General features: G+C 38.6%; 1 protein-coding gene across 1 annotated transcript in view; it reads right to left on the bottom strand.

The window, feature by feature from the left end:
• Positions 1-24,356, bottom strand: part of ntrk2a (neurotrophic tyrosine kinase, receptor, type 2a) — a 178,664-nt gene that overhangs the window by 125,372 nt on the left and 28,936 nt on the right. The window contains exons 6-13 of the mRNA XM_041787159.1: positions 13,759-13,892; positions 11,023-11,155; positions 10,736-10,807; positions 7,274-7,501; positions 7,073-7,099; positions 6,656-6,667; positions 5,107-5,144; positions 4,782-4,881 (exon numbers count right to left, since the gene is read on the bottom strand). Of these exons, the coding sequence (XP_041643093.1) occupies positions 4,782-4,881; positions 5,107-5,144; positions 6,656-6,667; positions 7,073-7,099; positions 7,274-7,501; positions 10,736-10,807; positions 11,023-11,155; positions 13,759-13,892 (744 nt within the window). The remainder of the gene's footprint in view (positions 1-4,781; positions 4,882-5,106; positions 5,145-6,655; positions 6,668-7,072; positions 7,100-7,273; positions 7,502-10,735; positions 10,808-11,022; positions 11,156-13,758; positions 13,893-24,356) is intronic.

Here is a 24,356-nt window from a genome sequence, read left to right as displayed (position 1 = left end):
TTCTGTTTCTCTTTCAATCACTCCCTTTTTTTCCCTCTCTCTCTTGACATTTCCGTCCCGTTCCTGCGTCAGAACTCAGGTTCATGTTGACGCTTCCCTCCCTACAGGTGCTTGGAGGGCATGAACGCATACAGACGCTGCTACATCCTCCCCTCTCTGCCTGACGCACTCTCTCTTTCAGGAGTCTGCAGTCACTTTGGGAGGGTACTTATGTGTAATTTTGAGAGAACTGGTAGGCTTTCAGCAGGCCAATTTGAGCCAGGCAGCTACTTATGAAGATTTCTTTTTCTCAAGCTCACAGTCTTTGAGTTTTTATTCTTATTTTTGCAGCTGGCACAGAATTAACCTTTCATCTTGCTTGCAAAATGAATACATATTTCAATAACTCCCCCTTAATGAATAATCTAACCTCTTTTGCTTGTTCATGCAAGCTCTGAACCCTATATCCTCACTTTATGTGCAATTGAGGTTGATATGTTCCTTTTTTGTGGCAAAAGGAACCCCACTTCAAATCTTGTTGAGTTAAACTGAGCTGAAGTGTGGTAATTTGACCTCAAACAGTGTGGCCACTGCCCATCTCTGACTTGTTTCCCCAGACTGTATATGCTTTTTTCTGTGAATAGAAGTTTGGTATTGATGCTGGATTTGTGGATTTGCAAGCAAGTTTGATCTTAAGAGATATTGATGGAACTCTCTTCTTTAAATCACCAGAGAAACAATCACATTTATGTCATGACTGATAGTTTAGAGCTATAAAGTCTGTTTCATTTCCTCATCTTGTATTTACCTCTTCAGGTATTCCTTATATCTCATTTTCTGAGTTATGTAAAGTTATGTTCCTCTCCTGTGTATGAGATGCCAAAATCTTGGATTTATTATAATTTATGTTCTCTATTGATTCCAAAAACTGTTAGTAGCTATATCCTTCATTTTCATGGATTGATTATGTATGAAATACCTCCATCTCCTCTCCGGGTACTCCGGCTTCCTCCCACCACCAAAAACATGCTCATTAGGTTAATTGGTGACTCTATATTGGCCACAGGTGTGAATGTGAGCGTGCCTGGTTGTCTGTCTATGTCAGGCCTGCGACTGACTGGCGACCAGTCCAGGGTGTACCCCGCCTCTTGCCCAATGACAGCTGGGATAGGCTTCAGCTCCCCCAGGACACCCAACAGGATAAGCAGTATAGAAAATGGATGGATGGATACCTCCGGCTCGTTCTGTCTTTGGTTTAAAAAAAGAAAAAAAAAAAAAGTTAAAAGTTTTCATATTTTTGCAACATCATCCTGGTCTGAGTGACAGGGTCACCTTATTGATTGCTGTATTACTTTGGGAGATTTTAAAACCAGAAGTCAGGAATAATGGTGTAAGCACAGGTTTTTCTGCTAAAAACTGCTCCTTTAAAGGATAATATATATATATATATTGGGTTTGTATTAATAAGTTAAGAGACAAACATCATAAATTGTCAATAACTTATTCTCCAAACATTATCACCATGACTGTCTTACAAGCAAACATTTATTCACTTCCATATGCCGCTACAGTTACACACAGAGAGCTGTGTACAGTACATAAAACAGTCATCTTGTCTGCGTGTGTCAAAAAGCAACAAGACATAGAGCACCAAATGTTGCACATGTTTATTGATGAGCGAGGAGCAGAATAATGCAGTCCATATAAATAATGTAAAACAACTCCTGCATTTTCTTCTCAACTCTTGGAGAGAGAGGCTGACGTGGTTTCATCCTGAGTCAGCGAGGCGAGCTGAGCTTTCCTCATGCACACCTGTTCAATATGGCATGACACGCTCTCTTCACACTTTCTGATCACAAGCCTATCATCATCATCTTCGTCTGCACTGACAGTGTCCATGTGGGGGTGGTGATGTGCGTCTGTAAGCACGTTTTTATCATTAAGACGAACCACAACACCATGTGAGAGGTGTCTGAATTGGATTAGTGCTGGTTGCATGCTGCTATCTGTGTTTTTATGAAGATGAACTTTAGTCATTAGTCTGGTTTAATGAGAGGTTATATAAGCACAACTGTTTCTGTGAATTACTCAAAGTTCTTTAACTCTCCAGCTTACTCTGTACAGTCATATAGGTTATCAGAATTACTATATTTATTCAATTCTAGCAGGGTTTGCATTCAACTTTTTCTTCTACCTGCCAGTGTGGCTTGTGAATTCAAAAATCTAACAGCCACAAAGATTTTTTATGGACCACTCTGTTTTAACAAGCAGCATTATTATAACATCCAAGTTTTAAGCTATTTAATAAGAGAGAATTGGTGCACAAATGATCCAAACAGTCTGTAATTTAAACCTCTTTTTTTTTTACCAATTTGTCCTTCTCTAAGGAAGTATCAGAGTATCAAAAATATTGTTTTATCTGTCGACACATCTCACTATATCTCAACTTCTCTCTCAAGCTGCAAGGGACACACATCTGGATCTATGAGGAGCGCAGGGACGGGACCGCATGGCGAGAGGAAGTCGACAGTGGAAAGAGGAGAGGATGAAAGCTCAGAGAGGAACAATCAGAAGGGCAAAAAGGTAATATGACCCAACATCCTACACAAAAATGGAAGTGCACATGTGCAAAAATGCTTAGACTTAAAGGAGCTGCATAGACAAACATAGAAATACATCAGACGGATCATTTCCTTCAGAGCAACCCCGTTCACCTCTACTGGAGAAAGAAGACACCGAACACACATGGCCAGAAATATAAACACAACGTATGCAGAAGAGACTCCATCTGTCTTTCTTTCTTCCTCCCTGGAGGCAGTCAATCAATCAGTCAATCAATCAATGACCAAATACTGCACTTAAACAGCAGCTCAAAGTCACACACCCAGTGACACACTTCATTTTCATTCATTTTTAGTTTGCCCATTTTAGTGCTGCATGACGTACTAATAGCATTAAGTTATTTCATCTTAAAACAACTTTATCTTAAAGAGCTCAGAATTACTTCCTCGGAGAGTTGAATTCTTATTAGTTTCTTATCATTAAGCTTTTTCCTTCATCAAATTGAACTACACTTAAGCTGACTGAACTAAATGCTCAGAGAACAACTCCTCTAACCAGCCGTTGTATTTTGGTATTTTATACACAAGACTGGTTTTCTCAACTTGAATGACTTTTACAACAAAAAAGAGCCAAATGAAATACAGCCTGTCTGTTGACCGTTTCCTAGCTGCACACTGAACATCTCTAAAAATAGCACAGCTGTTTAAATGAATGTAGAGAAAGGGAGGTATGATGCAAGGTCTGTTTGGTTATCGTTAAATCACAAAGAGTCAGAGAGTGTCAGCAAAGCTTCAAAACCAGCAAAACACTAAAGTTCAACCAAGTCAGCATGATAAATCCAAGAAGGGAGAAAAGATTAGTGTTACTTTGAGCCATTGCAGAAGTTACACTGTGTAAAAAAATATAAAATGTATTAAAGCAAATCGATGTATGTGTGTGACTTAAAAAAAAACTTTCTACAATGGCTGCAGTAGTAGCTCGACAACAACACGACCAAAAGAAGAGGTCTACAGTTTAGTCAGCATGCATGTTATTCACCAGCAGCACTAGAAACCAGAAAAACTCCTTCAAACAGCGTCCAGACAGGATGGATTCATGGATTCAACACAGCTTTTAAATCCACCTATAAGTGGAAGGTGTCATAGGCTAATTAAATAGTAACTAAACTCCAAAGAAGGTCATGGACAGGGCTAGGAGGAGGGAGGGATAAGAAATTCCCACTCCCCACTCCCTCCTACCTGTTGTGGCTCCTATCAGCCACAACACCATTCAGTATATAGATTAGATTACATTCAAATCTATGGACTGAAGTCTGAAACAATGATAAATAGTCATGTACACAGCAAAAGAAGGCATGTTAATACTTCCGCGTTAAACTTTTCTAAGTTGATTTTAACTCCAAAAGTGTAATTTTAACTCCATTCTGAGTTAAATGATCTTCAGTGTTGGAGCCATGTGACAGTGTTGATCCATCAGTGTTATGTCAACTCTGTAAATGGTGACTTTATCTAAGCTCTGCCCACTGTCATTTCAAATCTGAGGGGAAATGTGGGTCTAGTTTTCCCATCATGCCCTTGGGCAGTGTTTCTATGTGTTTAAATGTGTTTAGATATTGCCTGTTGTATAGTAGTCACTGTTGGTATTATTTTGCTTTTGTTTCCAGTGGATTGTTGCTATTATGTTAGACACTCTTGCACCATCAGTGGAGTGGTCCACTGAATTAGGGTCTTTCACACAACACACAATCTCGATATAAGAAAAAACGCGAGTTATTCACAATTTTGGGCAACTGCACTACATTACCCACAATCCTAAAATGTCACATAAACTTACTTGATTGGTTAAGCCTGCCTCTACAAAGAAAACTTTAAACATTTTAATTTTTTAACAAAAAGTGTCTAAAATAGTGATACTATTATATATTGTCATGTAGAAAACATATTCTAGTGTGTTATCAACACAGCTCTACATTACCCATAATGCATTATGAACTGTTTCACATCATTTAAAGTAAAATGTGCTTTAACCACTTTCTTCTAGTAGTGTCTGTATTAATAAAAATAGTTTTGGAAATAATATCACTTCTCCATTTTTGCTGTTTGTGTAAAAATCTTGAGCTTTTTTGTTGAAGCTGTATCCATGAAGCCATCCGTGCCACAGGTCCTTGATAGCGACTCACAAACAACACAAAACCACTTGTACTGGAGAGGCCACCATTGCAGAAAGAAGTTCAATCTTACCTTTGATGCCAAACTTGGAGTTTCCTCCAAACTTGAGAATAACGAACATGAGAAAGAAACCGATGAAGGCGACGGCAGTAATGCCCACCACCACGTACACCTGAACGAAAACAGAAAAAGGGTGACAAACCTCCAACGCAGATGGGACATACAGCACAACAGAAGGTGTAATCCCCAGGCAGATATCCGCACTGTGATAGGTTCATTCAATTACTTGTAACATGAAAATCCGACCCAGCCAGGCTGTTTCTAGACGGGTAACACACCAAAGAACAGGAACAGGTGACAGAGGCAATCACTAAAGACACAGCGACAGAGAACTTACAGCGACTTTGTCTTCAGGAGGCTCTACAGGCGGGTCATCTGATGGTCAGAGAGAGAAATACAGAAGATGTGATTAAGCACAGGACTGTAGTCAGAGTTACAACTTTCTTCAATTTATGTAAAAAAATTTGAATTTGATCAATGTAGGCGTATCAATGTGCTATTCTACAAGACTTTGGGCTATTTAAGCTGATCTGTCCAATTTGAAGACGTTTGAACACCCACATCTTCAAAATATATTCTGTTGTATCAGAAAAGAGCTCTCACAGTAATCCCTCTTGTTAAGACACATTGAAAGAACAACCCGCATTCACCAAAGAAAAGAAAATGGACACCTTATCTCACAATCACAAGATCAGGATATCAAAATAATTAGATCTTTTCTTGTATCAAAATGTTCTCATAGTTAGGAGATCCTGAACTAGAGTGGGTACCAAATGTGCTCATTCAGCCAGAAACTGCAGGAAAACTTATGGAATCCGTCTGTGTGTAAATATCAGCAGAAATCTTCTTATCTGACATGACCTGATATCTACCGTTGAGAGCTAATATATTAATAAACATAGCTTTAAATGCGTTAATGATGCATTAAAGTGCCTGTAAAGTAATACAAAAAAAATCTTTATTTTAGATCTGTTGTTTAAAAGACCCCTGTGTTCTGAACCAATAGGCCAAATTTCACTCATGAAAAAACATCTAAGTTTATAAGAACGGGGCAGTAAAATCTGTTCTAGGATAGAGTGGGCGTGTCTGTTGAATGAGCTGAAGCCACGCCCACTCAGGAGAAATACAATACTCAATTTAAAGAAATGCTTCTAATCAAAGCACACGGCGCAGAGAGACAGAAGTTTGGGATTAAATTTACTGTTTTCTGGTGCAAATATCTCTTTAAATTTACTGTTTTCTGGTACAAATATCTCTGGTGTTATTCTTTCAATGATCTGTAGGCCACTGTGGCTGATTGATTTTGGAAATTTACCTCATAATGAACAAAAACACAGCATGTAACTGACTGTTAACTGTCAACAAAGGCAGTGACATCAACTAACAGACGACACTGAGATGCACTTCTTGATGACTTTTTATCCCTGTAGTGTTGGGGGAGTGGGGTTATTCCCCTTCAAGACTGGTGATGTCATGGACTTTGCCCTGCTCAAATAAAACCAAGCCAGGAAAGAGGTGAGCAACTTTGTGATGGTCTAAATCAAAAATATGTCAGTGTTTTTACCTTATTCCAACATATCTAGTGTGTTAAGACACAAAGTTTGGATTTCACTTCACAGGGACTTAATGAAGCATGTGTCACCCTAACCTAGTCCCAAAAAAGCATTTATGACAGAGTCTATAAGTGACTAATCAATTTGCTAACGATGCTTCGTATATCATTACATACTTAATTAAGTAATGTTTTATATTATTTAAGTGTTTCCAATATTTCTTTGGTGAATGCAGCATGCTTCCCTAGAAACAGAAGAAACAGAGAAAATCATATGCAGATAAAGCTAAGTTATCAATCGTTTAACTAAATCAATTAAAATGTATGACATTACCTGTTGCAAGATCTGCTCAAGCGGCAGGGTGTTGGAGAAAGAGAGAACAAAGACTAATTGGCACTCAGATTGTTAATTATTAGACATGCACTTCACAGCCTGTTCTCTAAGCTTGTGTAATTAACACAAAAATAAACAAAATAAAAACATATTCAGTGTGCACATTATCACACAAAATTGTAATTTTACCACAGAATTACAACATCATGGGTGCTCAACTTTTGAAAAGGAACAATAAGCCTATTCTCTTGAATGTATGTGACCTACACTCACAAATTTGAGACAAAACAGAATTCTACAATTTCATATTTCTTAATGATGACAATCAAATTATTAGATACTACCAAAAAAGACACTATAAACACTCGTCTTATGTTACAGATAAAACATTCAGAGTCAGGAATACGCCTCACTCACCATAATATGTGGGATCTGTCTCAGGTCCTGCCAACAAACAAAAGAATATTTAATATGATTTTCCCTGTCTTCATTCTTTTATATATCATCACACTTGACTTCAGGTGAATTTAAAACTATTAATGCCAAATCGATCACCCTGTAGATTTGTGTTTTTTGTCTTTTATTTAAAAAACATAGTCGTGTAGTGTTTCTCCTCACCCTCCCAGGGCTTTCTCATGAAGTGGGCCTCAATGTCCTTTTGGTCTGACCCGTATTCGTTTGTAGCCAGGAGCGTGTAGCGCCCGTTGTTTAGGTGCGTAGGGCTGTCGAGCTGCAGGCATCCGTGGTACTCCCTCTCTGTGACGTCATAGATCATTGTCTTGATAAAGTGCCCCTCCGTCACCACTTCGTCATCTCGGAACCACTGTAACATTGGCTTTGGGTTTCCTGGAAAGAACAATGACAGAGATTCCAGGATTTCATTGATTACTTGCTCTAAACCAGTGGTTCTAGCTCCAGAACCCACCACCTCCACCTAATGAGAAACCAAAAATGTAATTTCTGAAAAATTTCAACCACTATGATAAAATAAATCATATTTTGGACTTTAGATGGAACAGGGCTTGACTGAGAAAGGACAAAACATATTAAAGCTCTGAGAAGGCATTTATGCATATATTTTATTTTCCCTGTTTTCCCTGACAATGGAGGAATTTTGATTATTCTAAGAGATTTTGAGAAAGGAATGTTCTAATTAGAAAAAAAAAATCCTCCAACAATAATAAAATAATACTGCTTTAAAGTCTCCTGGGCTTCATAATGTGTGCAAAATTAACATCAATAAAAAAAATCTGTTTAAGATTAAACTTGAATGAAACCGTTGTAAGGATGATAATGTTTTTTCAATAAATAAAATAGTTATATCTGAATCATGAACATTTTTGACTTTTAACTCAAGCTCTACTCAGCTAACACTATTTCTGTTTATAATAGAAACATGGTATATACAGAAAATCTGACATCAAAGTAAATACTTTGTACGATCTTTGTAAGACCCTCACAATGTATTTTAAGACCCCACTGCATCTTTTATTTTTACCTAGTTGAGGATGCACTGATTTCCCAATGCTCCAGAAGATAAACAAGCATGCAGACCCAGATCTGATGGACCCTCATGTAGACTTAAAACTAAATGAAAGCAGAAAAACTTGCCTACAACCTAAAAATATTAAAATTGAAAACAGCTACAGATTTTAAGACTTTATGGTCTTTCATTCAAGACTTGTTAATAAAACTATTGATTATAAGTGAGAAATAACAGAGCAGATCAGTGATACATGAACACGTAGTACATGAGGGAGAGTAAGAGATGAAGAGGAGAAGATATATAATATCAAGCATCTACCGTGCTATAGAAATGTTAATAACACACAAACAAAATTTGAGATTTATGTGCTCATACGACAGTCCTATAGTCGCACATGGCCTGAGTTCTCACACTGACTAGTAAAATCAGGATGGAGCAGGCGCAGCCCAGGATTACGACTTTGTCCCTGTCTATTAATTTCAGAAGTTTAAACCACTTCCCCTTCTTATTTTAAAGAAAATGGTGGTGATGTTTTAAACATTTAGCCATGATAGAGACGGTCTTTTGTATAGGTAGCAACTAACAAGTCATATTAATTTACTGGTGCAAATAAAGCAACCGGTTCTCATTGCCCAATCCAAAAATATGATCTGCTATCCTAAAGACCCATAAATCAACCATCACAAGATGGTTCTCTAATGTCTATGTAGGTCATCTGAAAGTCTGAGCTCTTATAAATCAAGGTTGAAGACACACATGTTCACTGCTGACTAAAACGCTGTATCACTTTTTAAATTTCCTGTTTTCACTTCAGCTCTGCACTGTAACATTTACTTTAATATCTTTGTTTTTATCTTTTGTGGGTTTAATTTACTGTTTTCATCACTTTTTAAACTTTAAACTCAAAGTGTGAAGCACTTTGAATTGCCTTGATGCTTAAATGTGCTATACAAATAAACTTGCCTTGCTTTACCTTGCCTAGGAAAATCCTTTCTTTTTGATGATTAACATATATGATGAAAAACAGTCATAATTGTAAAACAACAAAGAAATAAACAAAGTGCAAATACAATAAATGAAAAAACTAAATACATGGACAAATAAACAAGAAAAGTCTAATAATAATAATAACAATAATAACAACAACAATAATAATAATAATAACCACAGGAACAAACAAAAATGATAGGGAGAAAAGGAAGAAAAGAAAAACAATCCTGATTGATCAACTTGCAATACTTTTTATGACATCCTGGTATGGTTACAGCAGCTGCTAACGTAGCTACAGGGAAGTTGGCATTCCTTGCATTCTGAGCCCAGGGTTTGCACCCACACTCTCAGGAAGTGTGTTGTGCGTGGACACCCACGATTGAGTCAGGTGTACCTTCACATAGGGATCACTCCTGATGCTACAGCCATTGGGCAACGTGTGCGTAATATGAGGGTGGTGAGACAAAACCCTCGGGACCTTCATCACCAGACTAGGCAGAAATCCCAACACAGCAAACGTAGGCTGAACATTGGTGGTGCTGAGGTGTTGATAACCAGCTCTCAACTGTTTTGGCTCTACCTGAGGCTGTTTGAGTGGGTGCCTGGAATGTGACTCCTCTTCAGGAGGACTCTCACACACTTTGGTGGCAAGATACCTGGAAGGATGGGGCAAGGTGCAGGCCTGGAGAATGCCTGTCAGGAGGCCAGAGCAGTACAGGGCCAAGGGAGATGTGGTGAAGTGGGGCATATTCTCCCATAGTTGGCCTGACAATGTATTAGTGTTTCATTTTTTCATAAAACAACAAATGGTAGTACTGATAAGGACTCAGATCGATATTGAGTACCTGTAAAGGTATCAAAATTTTAAAAAATAACATCTTTATGATCCCTATCCATACTCAGGATGCTGAAACCCCAGCACGACATTGGTTTTATATAGAAAATGAGCACTGCTAATGCTAAAGAGACAGCTGTGAATACAGTACCTTAAGAATTTCACAGAATATTCCACTGATTGCACAACAGATAAATAATTTTTTACTTTTAGGATGTTGATGTTGTGGCAAATGCATGATGTATTCTTATACGTCTGGGTCCCAGAGAGAGGAAATTTTGGCAACCTTGTATCGAGATATTTGGTTTATGAAGAGTGGATGTTAGATAACACACCTCAGTAATGTGAAACAATGTGGAGTGTGATGATAAACAAAAAAAGAGAGTCGAGTGCTGTTCCTGATCTTTTTAAAAATGTATGTCTTTGCACCATGATGAATGCAAAACAAAACAAAAAAACTTTATTTTTCTATTTACCAGTGAAATCCCATTAACTGATAGGAACATGGCTGATAGCCAGCTAGAGATTCATCTGACTGCATCAAAACGGTGTTGAAGCACGCACATTTACGATGTGTTTATTGTAAATGCTTAGATCCCAATAAAGGTCACATTAGGATTAATTTTGCTGTACTAATGTATACTTTGTTTTTATCCATAAATAGTTTGCTTTTGTTTTTTTCAAAGTAAAGAGAAAGCATTTCATGCTGAAACATCTGCAAATACCAGAAACCCCAGTAAAGGATGTGGTGTTGATTTCTCTCTCGTACCTGACATACTGAAGGGGATGCACCAGTGATGGTCGGGGATTGCATCACTCAGCTTAGTGATTTTGGGAGGAACTGAAAGTAGAAAGAAAAGAGGGTTTAGAGGCAACAACGGGAGATAAAAAGAGACGACAATGAAAGGTAAGAGCCATTCGAAGGAACAAGTACTGGAGCATGTAAAACACTGATTAAAAGAGGAGGAGATGCTGCCTTCTCCTGCCTATATTCACTCTGTCAAAGAACACTGATAACACCTTGACACAATAAACAACATTGAATTAAAGACGTACAAAGAATATTCAGCTGCAGCGAGGACTCTTTCTCTCCAACAATGTTCTCAGCTGTGCAGCTGATCTTGCTGTTGTGGTCCTGAGACGAGATGTTGGAGAGTCGCAGCACCGAAATCTGGCCTGATGTCTCGATCTGAGGGGGTAAACACATCCAAACACGGGGTTAATCTTTAAAAAACTGCAACAATGCTACATCATTACTCATTATCATATGGAGTTTTCCATTTCTGTTGTGATCTAAAGGCTGTTTTCTACATTTGTTTTGCATGATTATTGCACTGAACTTGGTTTTACTCCAACAGTGACAGACCAGTTTCCCATCTAAGACAGTAAAAAGTTGAACATGGTTATGATCGTAACATTTTCCAATGTAATTCAGTTCAGTTAGAGTAATCTGTATTGATCCCTCTACGGCCAGTTGATTTGGAGCAGCCTAAAAAAGGGGAACTTCTACTGTGAGACAACTGTGCTAACCACTGCTCCACTTTCCTTTATAAAACACACATAAACACTGTGTTCCAAATTATTATGCATTTAATGTTTTTGTTCATTTTCCCCTAAATAGTCCATATAATTGGCAGTCAATTGGGTTTTTCATTCCTCAACAATTGTACTCTAATCTGGATTGTATTTGACAAAATAACTAACCAAAGTTCAAAAATATTCTACAAAACAGAGTTTCAAAACACTCAATATTTTCCAAAGGACTGAAAACAGAAATCTGTTGGATTTTTTTTTTTTTTTTTGCTTTCTGGAGGTAACTGTTCTCAAATCAAAACTATTTCAATCAAAAATATTTTAATATTACCTAAGGAGCCCTTCCTTGATATCTTATTAACAACTCTCTCATTGATTGCACTTGTAAGTCCATGTGTAGTTCCTGCCTGTATTTTGTTTGAGGACGCCAGACTTGCCTCCTAGAGCTATTGTTTGGAGGTAAAACTGCCGTTCATCTAACCTTGCATAGCAGATGGATCCGCCAGTTTCCTTGTTTCTCCCTGGTGAATCCATCTTGCAAAGCTCTCGTCTGAACTGTTTGGGCCCGGTTAGAAAATGACAGGACCAATCAGCGGTGAGGGGCAGTACTTTTGGGTGTGGCAGAGTCGTGACGTAAGAACAAAGAACAGCACTAAGTTGTTTTCTTTTCAACAATGACAAAAATCATGTACTGACATGGCTACAGTACCATGGTTCATGTTATGAAGTTCCCCATGGAGTTTAGTCCTCGGTAGGGGCGCAGCTTGGAAGCAGCTACGTCACGTGTTTTGTTGCTCTGATTGGCCAGTAAAGATGTGACGGACAGAACCTTCATCCAGTCACCCCTGAGTTTTTTTTAAAGGCTCTGCCCTTTCCCAAACACTGTCTATTTGTGGTTTTCCAGATGGATGTGTGAAACAAATCCATCTGGCGTGTCAGATTAGATTTAATCATGTTTGCACATTGACCTTGAAACTTCCGTTTGTTATTTTTAATTTTTTGGATTCAAGTTCTTTTTTTTTGCTTTTTTTTCTTTGCATCTTTCCAAGTCATATAAGTTTGTGATTGATGCTTTTGATCAGCATCTCCTACTCCCTTCTTGCTTGCTAGCTCATCCCTCCTCTCTCACACCAAAGCCGGGTATACACTGTGCAATTTCAAGCGGACCATACGACAGTCATGACAGAATGTTATCTCATACTGTGCGACTGAATTGCTTACGACGCACGAGCATCGCTCACACTGTACAGTCCAATGGTCGAGCACGACCTGAGTGCTCACACGGTGCGACTGAAGTTGGGACAGACTGTGACAGAAACCCACAGTTTCCTTTTTAAAAAGTCACACACACTGAGGGTGAAGTGTTTTCAGCCATATCCTCTCTCTCTCCACCCTCTAACTTGCTCTCTCTCTCTCTATCTCTCTCTCTCTCTCATTCTCTCCCTCCCTCTCTCACTACCTCTCTATCCCACACACACAAACATCGTCACCATGTGTGTCAGCTACAGGTCCGCAGGTAGGAATATTTCCTGCTCGTTTATTTTCTTTATCATAGCGGGGTGTATCAGAAAGTCATTTCAGCTGTTGTCATGGTAACTCAGGACATTGTCTGACAGTTTACAAAGTAATACAATCCCCCAAAGTTGTTCATTCTGCTCGCATTTCGCATTTCCGTTTAGACGTGGTGATTTACCTGTGTAAAATGTGAATATCATGTACCATAATCGATAGTGTGCTAAAATTGTAACCGCAGTCACGTGACAGAGAGTTGCTCTCCAACTTGGTGCTGTGACACACAGTGAAAGAGCTACAGAATCATCTTCAGCATTTTTCTCCTTACAGTGTGAAACAATTTGCCACATTCTACAAAGTTTCACAGCAGATGCAAATAAAACGCATTGTGAAAATTTTGACTGAGTGAAGTTGTTAAAGTCTTTGGTTGGTTCTGGTAATTACTTACTGTGATATTTTCAAAGCACGGTAATCAAAAATGGCTTAAATGATGCATAAAATTTGAACAGTATAACTAACCATGGTTATCCTTGAAACTGGAGACTGTTTCATCCCTAGCTGTAAACTTTACACTGACCTCTGTATCAACCATTTAGTGTCATATCTCGACTCTAAATTCTTGCTGTGAGGGATGTTTGAAGGTGAGACTGAAAAATGTCTGGGGCTAGCTGTGCTGAAATTTTCTGCAAGATTCGAGGAGTGTGTTAATAAAGGCTTAAGTGTGAGAGTGTGTCTGTGTGTTCCCACCTCATAATTGGAGACCAGCACCATGTTCCATATCAGCTCAGGTGAGGGCACCCCTGAGGTCGTACAGGACAGGTCCACGCTCTTCCCCTCCATTAATGTCACTTTGGATGGGCTCAACGTTGCCATGGGAACCTCTACATACAACCATGGAGTGTGAAGAAGGAGAAGAAGAGGAGGAGGCGGGTATGGAGGTGGAGAGAGGGGGAATGAAAGAGAAAAAGGGAGTAAGAAAACTTAGGATTCAAGGCCGACTCTTGTCCTTTGAGTTAAAACACAAGGCACGTAACAACCTCGACAATAAGAGTGGAAGAGCAGGCAAACACCCACCCACTACCACCGAGAGAAAAAAAAACTAAGCCACAAAGAGAGACCTCGAATTCAATCTGCTCTCGCTCTTACTCTCTCTCCCTCTCTCCCTCTTTCATTTAAGCACACTCACCCCAATCAAAGAGACAGACACAGAGACGGAGTTCAAACACAGCGATGGTTACACTGATTACTAGAGCATGTCTTCAGCACAGATTGATTGGACACAGTCTGAAGCCTCTGTCCAAGCAAAGACACTGCTGACTCTGTGGATATGTGAGTGCCTGTGTGAGTTTGTGTTTGGATAAACTTTATATGTACGACCAATCAGACTCAGACACCTGCTTCCTTGTTCACCTGCTGGGGACGTTTAGGAGAAAGTGAAGGGAAGATGTGAAACTAAGGGAAGAAAAAAAGTTGAGAGGTAAACAAGAAAGCATAAAAGAAGAAAAGAAAGTATGGAGAAAGGTTAAATCTGGTTTAAAGTTTTTATTCATTTATCTTTCATTTCCTTTGACTTTCTGTTTCAGTTCAATTCATTTTTAATGCTGGCTTGTTAATGTCTTTTTTATATACATATCCTTGGTATAGAGAGAAAAAGGAGGAGGAGAACAAAAGAAACAAAGATGGAAGATGGTACAAAAAAGCAGCAGATCGTGACGACAACCAATAGGAGAAAAAACATAACGAGATGAAAAATAGAGCGAAAAAGCAAAAATAAATACAAGGTCAGGCAAGGACAGAGAGGAGGCCACAACGGTGAGGAAAGTACTAGAGAAATAAAAATGTCGTGACTGCAACTGGAACAAGATGTTGACAAGTTTTCATCATTAATATGTCTTCTCACAGTCCAAAAAAAAAGGGAAAATAATTTGATGAACAACACCTGAGGAATTTGTCCAGATATGACCCCTGGAAATGGCCAAAAATACGTTACGTAACTGCCCTGATGAAGGCCTGTAAGGCTGAAACATGTTGGCATGTTTATATGATTTCATAGCCCTCATGAAATAAAGGCTTTTTATAAACAGTCCCTCCGAGTGCCTCAGATCTCCTCTAAACATTTTTGTCCCATTTCACTTCCCACGTTTTTTGACACTTTTGTCCTATCTCTGCCTATTTTTGTCTCTGGTTGTGTAGTGGAGGTTACAATTGAGTTCATCAGTTAATGAGGACTAACACTGAACAACTGACAAAAGGACTCAATTTTCAGTTGAAATGCAGGTTTAAAGGTAACATATTAAGCAAAATACAAAATACACTTTTTCAGGCTGAAACAAGCTGCCCCCCCCATGTTATGTGGGTAGTTAGCAATGACCACAAGTCAGAGGGGCAGAGTCGGACAGCTCATTAACATTTAAAGCCACAGACACAGAAACGGCTTGTTCTGAGCAGGGCTGAAACAGAGGGGTTTTTAGACATACAAAATTCAATACAGGAGTGTTTTTTTGGAAACAAACTTCACAGGCATGTTTTGGGGACCCTGAGACCAATATAAACTTGTCTTATAGGGTTAAAATATCTGACCTTTAAGGTGGTGTGTAGTTAACGGAGCACTAGTTAGTTATTTGTTTGAATGAGTTATGATAGCAGATGATGTGCTAACAGGCTAACTTAGCAGTCCGTGAACATGTGGCATCATGTGAAAGCTATGAATTGGGCGCTCTGATCATCTATGATTGGGCCCAAAAAAGAGAACATAAGAACAATAAAGGAGACTACTCGAGGACTTATGGTCAGAAAACAAAAAGAATTAAAACAATCAAGACAAAACAAGATTCCAAAAAACAGAGAACACAAATTAAAGAAGATAATAGAGGAAAGAAACTATGAAAAAAAGAAGAAAACAGACACATTAGGAAGAGCTGGTGAAATTGGGCAAAACAAAAAGATGAGATGAAGCCAAGACCCAAAACAAGCGATGAATGCAAGTAAGAAAATAAAAAGGACTGGAGCAAACAGGAGAGAATAAAAAGGACAAGCGGAGATGAAGAGGAGAAAAAAGACAGGCGAAAATTAATCTACAAGAAAAACAGGAAGATGAGAACAAAAGAGGAAGGCCAAAACAATGAGGAAAAAAATCAAGAAACTAAAGAAGAGTAGACAAGAGAACAAAGAGGAGGAAAGTGATGAAAAAAAGGAAGACAGAGACAATAAGAGAGTAGGCAAATGGAACAGGACGAGAAGATAAAAGACGACGGCAACAATAAAAGAAGAAAACAATAGTGAAAGAAACAAGAAATACAAGAAACAAAACAAAGACGGCAGAGAGAGGAGAGGAGAACAAATAAAAGGTGAGAAAAAGACTATTGAAGTAGAGGGTAAGAATAAAAGAAAGAAAAACAAGAAAAGATGAGGAGTTACTCTTTAACAACATGAAATAGACAAAAGCACAGAGAGGCAAGAAGGAAAGACGAAATAAGGAGAATAGAAGAGCTGACAATAGAAAAAGTGTAAGAAAGGGCCTCATTCAACAACCCATCTTAAGAGGTTTGGTCCTAAAACCTGCGTACGCAGTTTTTAAAGAGATTCTGACATTCACTTAAGTTTTGTTTATCTGTGATTTGTTCTTAGCTTAGAACAAAATCTAAGAACACTAGAGAGCACTCTGAAGAACATTTAAGTGCTGATAAAACAGGATCAGATGTTTAATTCTGAAAGATTATCAATGAATCTTTAATTCTACTTTTCTGAATTTTTTATAAATTTAACCCTTTATATGATTGAATAAGAGGCTCAAATACATAACCTTAATAAAGCCAAGTATTACTAGAAACATGCACGGTCTTCTTAATCATTAACCACTTTTATAAAACAAGAAAAACTTATTCACAAGCAGGCATTTAAAGTGTTCAAATAATATTTCACCAATTTTGGACTAAATGTTCAGTGCATTCAGAAATTATTCAGACCCCTTCACTTTTTTTTTTTCTTTTTTTATGTTACAACCTAATGCTTCACTTTTAAATTTAATTTCATTCTTATTAACCTACACTCAGTACCCCATCATGGCAAAATAAGAAGAGAATTTCAGAAATTTTAGCAAATGCATTGGAAAATTGAAATATCACATGGACATAAGTATTAAGATCATTTGCAAAAAAAAAAAAAGATCATAATATTTTAGTTTTTAAATTTTTAACAAATTTGACAAATTTCTAAAATTCTGTTTTTTCTGTTTTCATGTTGTCATGGTGAGTAAAGGGTGTAGATTAATAAGAATAAACATGTTGTTTTTTAGTCCCTTATGTCTCCTTATATGGGCATAAATAGGGTGTTTCTCTGGGCTAATTAGGGGCCTAAAAGCACCTCGTATTCATTAACCAGAACACAATTCAGCAGTTTAAGACTGTGTCATGAATTCCCCAAAGGTTTAACTTTCCTAACAAATTTAAGAAAAATCTTAGGAGGATGCTGGTGAATGAAGCCCAGTGAGAGGAAGACAAGAGAAGAGGAACACCACAAGACGTGAAGAATTAAAGTTAAACAGAGGAGGGAGGTAAAAGACGAGACAGAAGGACAAAAATGAAATAAAAGCAGAAGAGAATTAAACTTTTAAAAAAAGGAGAAACAAAAAAAAAAGAAGATGAGGACAAAGAAGGGAGGAGAAGAGAAGGGTGTCGACAGCCACTGCAGATAAAACTGGACAGATTTCTTATCGAACCCCCCCTCCCCCTCCCCCTCCTCTTCCACCTCTTCTGTCCGTCGGCAGAATGCTTATCACCAGGGCAACCCACTTATCACTACGGCAACCCACTCAATCACCGCGAGACACAAAAAAACAGTCATTTCAGCGGTGGCAGGCGAGCAGCCGTATCAGAAGCACATCTCTTAACGGGCTTTCAGTACATCAGCTTTCTTCACACACACAGGGCCCAGAAATCGGAGTCAAACTCGGGGAGAGCTCGCTGGTTGTCGCGGCTCGTCAGTACACAGAAAATTATCTCCATGTTCAATTATTTTCCAGCTCAGCTTTGATAGTCAAACCATCCATGACATCCTGTGTGATTGTAATCCTGTAGCTGTTAGGATGAGTTCAGAATCAACAACGAGGCTGGGGAGGAATTTACCGTAATTACCGTGGTAGACAGGCCTGTGTCCGCGACAGCAGACGAGCCATTACGTGGAAAGATTTCACTATTAAGTGTTTGGCTCGGCTACAGCCCACCTGCAGCCACTTGTAAACATATGGAAACCACTGCACTGAAGTGTGCAGGAACAAATGCCAACAACACAAAGCCTGGATTCACAACACCAGTGAAAAATGTAAGGAAGCCAGCGAGTAAAACTATCGACAACAAGTGTATCGACCTAAACATCCTTCAATTAATGCTCACTAGGACTGCATCATATGCCATTTAAATTCAATGTAATAAACAGGTCTTAAGATGAATCTGGATGTAGGTTATTTGAACCATAATTTCTCCACTTATGAGAAATATTTTTACTATGGTTAAATCAAATTAACTTGCATTATTTTGTAGTGCTGGACTACACTATCTGGACATTTCTGAGGGAAGGGCAGCCTCAAATTTCAGTCTGTTGACCGATTAATTTAGTCACTTTTATTCAATAATGACACCAATTACTAAGAAAAAAATAAATAAAAGCACACTTTTCAGTACAGGTTTCTCAGGAGCCCCTCCCTACTGGGGGCCTGAGCAATCAGTACCCTTTTTCCTCCCTGTGCTACACCCATGTGTAGGTGCATCTAAAAAAATAGAATATCATGTAAAAGTTCATTTTTTCTCCATGTTTACTTCAAAAAGTTAAACTTCCATATATTCCAAACTCATCTCATACAAACGGAAATATTTAAAGACTGTTTCAATCTTGGCAGCTCACAAAAATCCACCATCTCAACATGTTAGAATATCACTAAACATCAGTCCAACAAAAGGATTTATATTACAGAAATATTGTCCTTCTGGATTGTTACATATGCTCATTTGTGCAGTCAGTATTTGGTTGGAGCTACTTTTATGCAAATTATTTGAAGTCAGTCAGTCCGTGGCACTACTGAGGTGCTATGATACCCAGGTTGCTTTGATAGCAGTCTTTAGCTAGACTGTGTTTTTGAGTCTGGTGTCTCTCAGAGATTTTCCATGTTGTTCAGGTCAGGCCAGTCAAGCAAAGTAATACCATCGCCAGCAATCCAGCTTCTGGTGGTTTTGGCTTCACTGTGGGTAGGTGCCAAGTCCTGCTGGAAAAATGAAGTCAGTATCTCCATAAAGCTTCTCAGCAGAATGAAGTGCTATTAAATCTCCTGGTAAATGGCTGGCAGCGGTGACTCTGGACTTGATAAAGACCATTGGACCAACAGCAGCAGATGACATGGCACCCCAAACCATCACTGACTGTGATATTTCACACTGGATTCCATGCACCTTGGATTCTGGGCCTCAATTGTACCAGGGCTTAGAACAGACCTAACTGATCAGCATCATTTGAGGAGAACAAGGCAGTAGCTACAGGTGAGGTTTAGTTGTCCTGGAAGCCGATAGCAATGGTTGTAGCATTTAGCTTGCATGTAGCATGAGTATGGTGGTACCACATTTCTTTATTCAACAAAGAGCAAAGAACAGCAGTGAAAGCTTTCATGATGGAAATGTTTTTGCATTTCTCCAGCCTGGCACATGCCTACCAACTCATCTTGTCTTGTTGCTCTGATTGGCCCGTAATGAATGTGACAGGCGGAACGATAGTCCAATCACCTTCAGAGAATTCTTGTAAAAGTCCTGCTCCTCCCAAAGGGTTTCTCAGATGAATGTGAAATATATCCCATGCAATGGATTTGTGAAACAGCACTAAGTTAAATAGATTGTTCATAATAATTTACATAAAAATGTTTGTTGAAATTCAGTTGTGTCTCTGGACATTGCTGCTCTTTTCTACTTATGTCTGATAGCAAACATTTCAGATGCTCTATAGATATCTTGTAGTACGACATTACAGACAGGCACTTAAAGAAATCATGGGAAAAACATGTTTTAACTCAAATCAAATGCAAGCTTTAAAAATAATAATGATAACTGAGTGTTTCAAAAAGACTGCTCAAACTTGCTTTGCCTTATTAAGTTTGTGAAGTTCCAGGAAATAAGATGGTTTAAGTTTTAAAAAATGAATGTATTTTAACACATTTCCCTACATGATGGGAAACAAAGCTGAATTTAATTGGTGCTTTACATTTTTGGGAGTACTCAGAGACTAAAAACATAGAACATGTTGTATTGAACTTATCTAAATCTCTTATCATTCTCTATAATACCTGGGATTTACTGAGAAAAACTGCTTTAGATATTGTATTGTAAACTTGTAATGCCGTTTATGCATGTGATGAAATGTGGAAAAATACAAGTTTATTTAATAAGTCATCTGTAGAAACCACACGAACCCCACAAAAAAGTAAATTAGCAACATCAAATGGAAAGGCGATAGCTTCATTGAGATTCAGCATGATTCTCTATTTACTGCAATAAGTTCAACCTCTTGTCATGTGTCTACTGAAAATGCTCATATACTGATAATGATGAAATTGAAATAAATTGGACAACCCGTCTGTGGAAACCTTCTTGATTTATGAATATATTAGGACTTTTTAATATTCATGTAAGGTCTCTACATTGACCCTCTCAGAATTGTAGAAAATCCTGCGAATATCACTGAAGGAGTAATTGAAATTAATTGCACAGTCCCAGTGTAAGGCCAGACTGGACAGCGATCAGATTGTATCTGCTGTATGCACACACTGAATAAAACATAAGAAAAGTAGTTTCTCTTTAGATAAAGACAGACATTATTTTTACATATCTTGAGATTCAAATGATTAGAACAATAACTTAAAGAAGTATCCGGTGGCAAGTGCAGTCTTGGGGATTACAGTTGCAGCCATTGAACCTTTATTTCAGCTGCCAGCTGCAGAGTAATCCTTAGGGAGAGCTGAGCAGAATCAAAAGTCTGCATTAAGAGCCTCTGATGCGTCCCACAGGAACAGACAGCTATTTAAGGGTCTGATAACATTATGGAAAGGTAAAACTTTCTCTTAAAGAGCAAGATCTTTTCTTGTTTAGTAATAAATGTGATGATCAAAGAGGACTCTTACTGGTAAACTTTGTGAGGGGATGACAACATGAGTGTATCTATGAACAGATCATACAAAAGCATTTGGCCTCACCTGTTAATTTTTGAACTCAGGTGTTTCAATCATCAATACACAATGGGTCGTTCTGAAGAGCTCAGTGACTTTAAGTGTGGTACTGTGCAATAAGACGGTGTGTGAAATTTCATCCCTGCTGGACATCCCACTGTCAGCTGTTAGTGATATTATTAGAAAGTGGAAGCATTTAGGAACAACAGCAACAGCAGGGTTTGGGTTAGGCCCTTTATCTTAACTTATGATATTTTGGACAATGCTATGTTTCAAACTTTGTGGCAACAGTTTGGGGAAGGCCCTTTTCTATTCCAACATGACTGTAAGTGCACAGTGTACAAAGCAAGGCCTTTAAAGACATGGTTTGATGAGTCTGGGTGTGGAAGAAGTTGACCGGCCTGACCTTAACCCCATCAAGCATCTTTAGGATGAACTGGAATGGAGATTGTGAGCCAAGCCTTGTGGTCTAACATCAGCGCCTGACACCATAAATGCTGTACAGAATGAATGGGCACAAATTCCCATAGAAACGCTTCAAAATCTTGTGGAAAGCCTTCAAAGAAGAGTGGAGGCTGTTATAGTTGAAAAGGGCTGTATGCACTGTGGTCAGTACTTCCTGTAAAGTTGCACAATACGTCCTTTTCTTTCTCTCTGTCACACACACGCTGACATTGGCCAAACAAGAGAAAATGGAATTGAATAAATACAGTTACAGTTATAAATACACCTTTTTAAGCATTTATACCATGTATCAAAAGACTAAAATGTGCATATGTCTATTTTCTAACTACCTAACCCCCCTTTAACCCTAACTGTAAAAGTATAAGGGGGGTTACTTCACTTTTACCACCCTTATTCAGCTCTCTGCCACTGACTCTGACACTTGAATGAGAAAGAAGTGAGAGAACAGGCAGCGAGAGTACAGGTGGAGCTGGTGGAACCGATGTGACAGACAGACTTTCTTTGGATTTGTCATGGATGGCGAGCTACTCGGGACTTTTCATTTTGCATTCAACAGTATGAAATGTTGGAGCATGACATGTGCCTAACATTGCTCATCCAGCAATGTGACTATTGCACATCATGAATGCTTTGGTTCAACAATGTACTATACAGTAATATTTCCTTAAGGTGTTTCAACAACTCAAGAAAATAGAAACTGCCATACAGAGATGTTGATTTATCAAAGTCAAAGTGGTCAAAGAGAGCTGCCTAACAAAGGAGTGTAACCATCAAGTGGCACTATCAATGTGTTTTATCATGACCTTCATGTCTGACCTTGTCTTTAAGTAATCTCAGTTGTTTAAATGTTAAATCCTATTAAAAAGCACCAGAGATCTAAAAGGAACATCTATTTCATAAGACTCATATCATATGACTGGTGCATAGAAGATTAAATCCATTACAACAGCAATTTTTGCCAACTGAAAAAAATTCTTATTAAATTATCCAATCACAGCTGGTAAATAACAACAGTCATCACTTGACTGCTGCTACACAGCTGACCCATTCCAACCAAATTTTTTGGCCCCCTTCTGTGGGGTGCCAAGCTTACCTTTACATCCCAAAATGGTGGAACTACACACAAAATCGAGGGTTTGCACTGATGTCACTTTAAGCATGCAACATGACTGCTCAGTCAGGCTGAGTGACAAAACACAGCTCCATAAGGAGTGGGTAAAAACAGGAGAAAAATCGGACTAATATCAGCTTAAATTGGGGATATTTGAACTCAAAAGAGATCCTTGCTGTTTCCTGGACTGTGGACTTTGATATGTGGCCACAAATCAGGATTTCTGACATTTATGTGGTCCTGATTTCAGGTACACAAACTAGAGTGTGCTTAGGGTATGCCCTTGGTACAATGAAGGATAATGGAGTGGAGTTTAGTTTATATTCATCACTGTAATAGCAGCTTTGTCCTGTGTCTTTATTAATGTACCGTTAATACTCCAAACATTTCTAAAAACATATTACGTCAGGTGAGGATCTGGACTGACCATTTCCTGCTCACTCCCTGCTGATCTCTGTCACCAGCTCATGCTTTCCTCCACTCAGCAGCTAAAAATTCAGAGACTTGCACTGCTTGTGACAACACATGCATACCCTTATAGTCCACCCACCAAGTGAGGATACTGATGTCTGTGGACACTATTATGAAACCATACTAAACCATACTCAAACTTGACCGCCTGGTGGAAATGCAGCTCATGACTGCTGGGTCGAATCATAATCATGCCGAAAAAGTATAGTCTGACCTTGGCTAAATTCCTTCAGATGAGTGAACCACCACTGGACTAGAGGTTCTGTGCATGCTCCACAGTCACCACACCATTTCATCTGAAGTCAAACAGCATAATGCTGAGGTGCATGTGGCCGATGTACACGGTCGGCCCAGGTTTGAATCAAGCCCGTGGCACTTTGCCGCATGTCTCTCCCCAGCTCTCTCATTCCTGTTTCTGATTCTGTCCTCTGCTATCAATAAAGGCATAAAAAACAAAAAAACAAATAATAAGCTGAGCAGAAGTCATGCTTTTGTCCTTGAGATATCACTTGACAATAGAAGTAAAAGTAAAAAAAAGTAAAAGTAAAGCACTGGGATTGTAAGAAATGCAGAGTGGTAAAGTTTTTCATGTTTTCATGTTTTAGAGCTAGTTTGCTAACTTGTCATCAAGGTCAGCAAGAAGCAGTTTCCAAAGGAACCAACTAAAAAGGGGGCATATCAGCACCTATAGTGGAGTCAAACATACTTCTGTCAATAAATAGATTTTCTCTTGGAGCGTGTGTACTGGGACACACACAGGAGTCCTGTCAAATATCAAGCTGCAATCATAGCTTAACTTAACTGTGCATGTCAACATGCTACATGTCAAAAATGACCCCCTTTATAGGTAAACATGCAATTAACAGATAGAGAGAATCAGAAATGTAGAAAATCTTTGATCTATGGTACTAAAATAAATACATTACATCAGCACTGAGCATGTGTCAGTCCTTGACTCTCTTTGACTCCATGAATCAAGATTGGCTCCATTCACCAGGAGCATGAGCTCTGAATGGGCTGTGAATTACAGGCACAGCGTCAGGGATGTGACCCCTGTGATGTGCTGTTGAATAGCTGCTCACAGCTCATATTCAAAAG

Source organism: Cheilinus undulatus, linkage group 5 (genome assembly GCF_018320785.1).
Source record: "Cheilinus undulatus linkage group 5, ASM1832078v1, whole genome shotgun sequence".
NCBI classification, from domain to species: domain Eukaryota; kingdom Metazoa; phylum Chordata; class Actinopteri; order Labriformes; family Labridae; genus Cheilinus; species Cheilinus undulatus.
The sequence above is the reverse complement of the archived record's forward strand: the minus strand, read 5'-3'. Positions and strand labels throughout refer to the sequence as shown.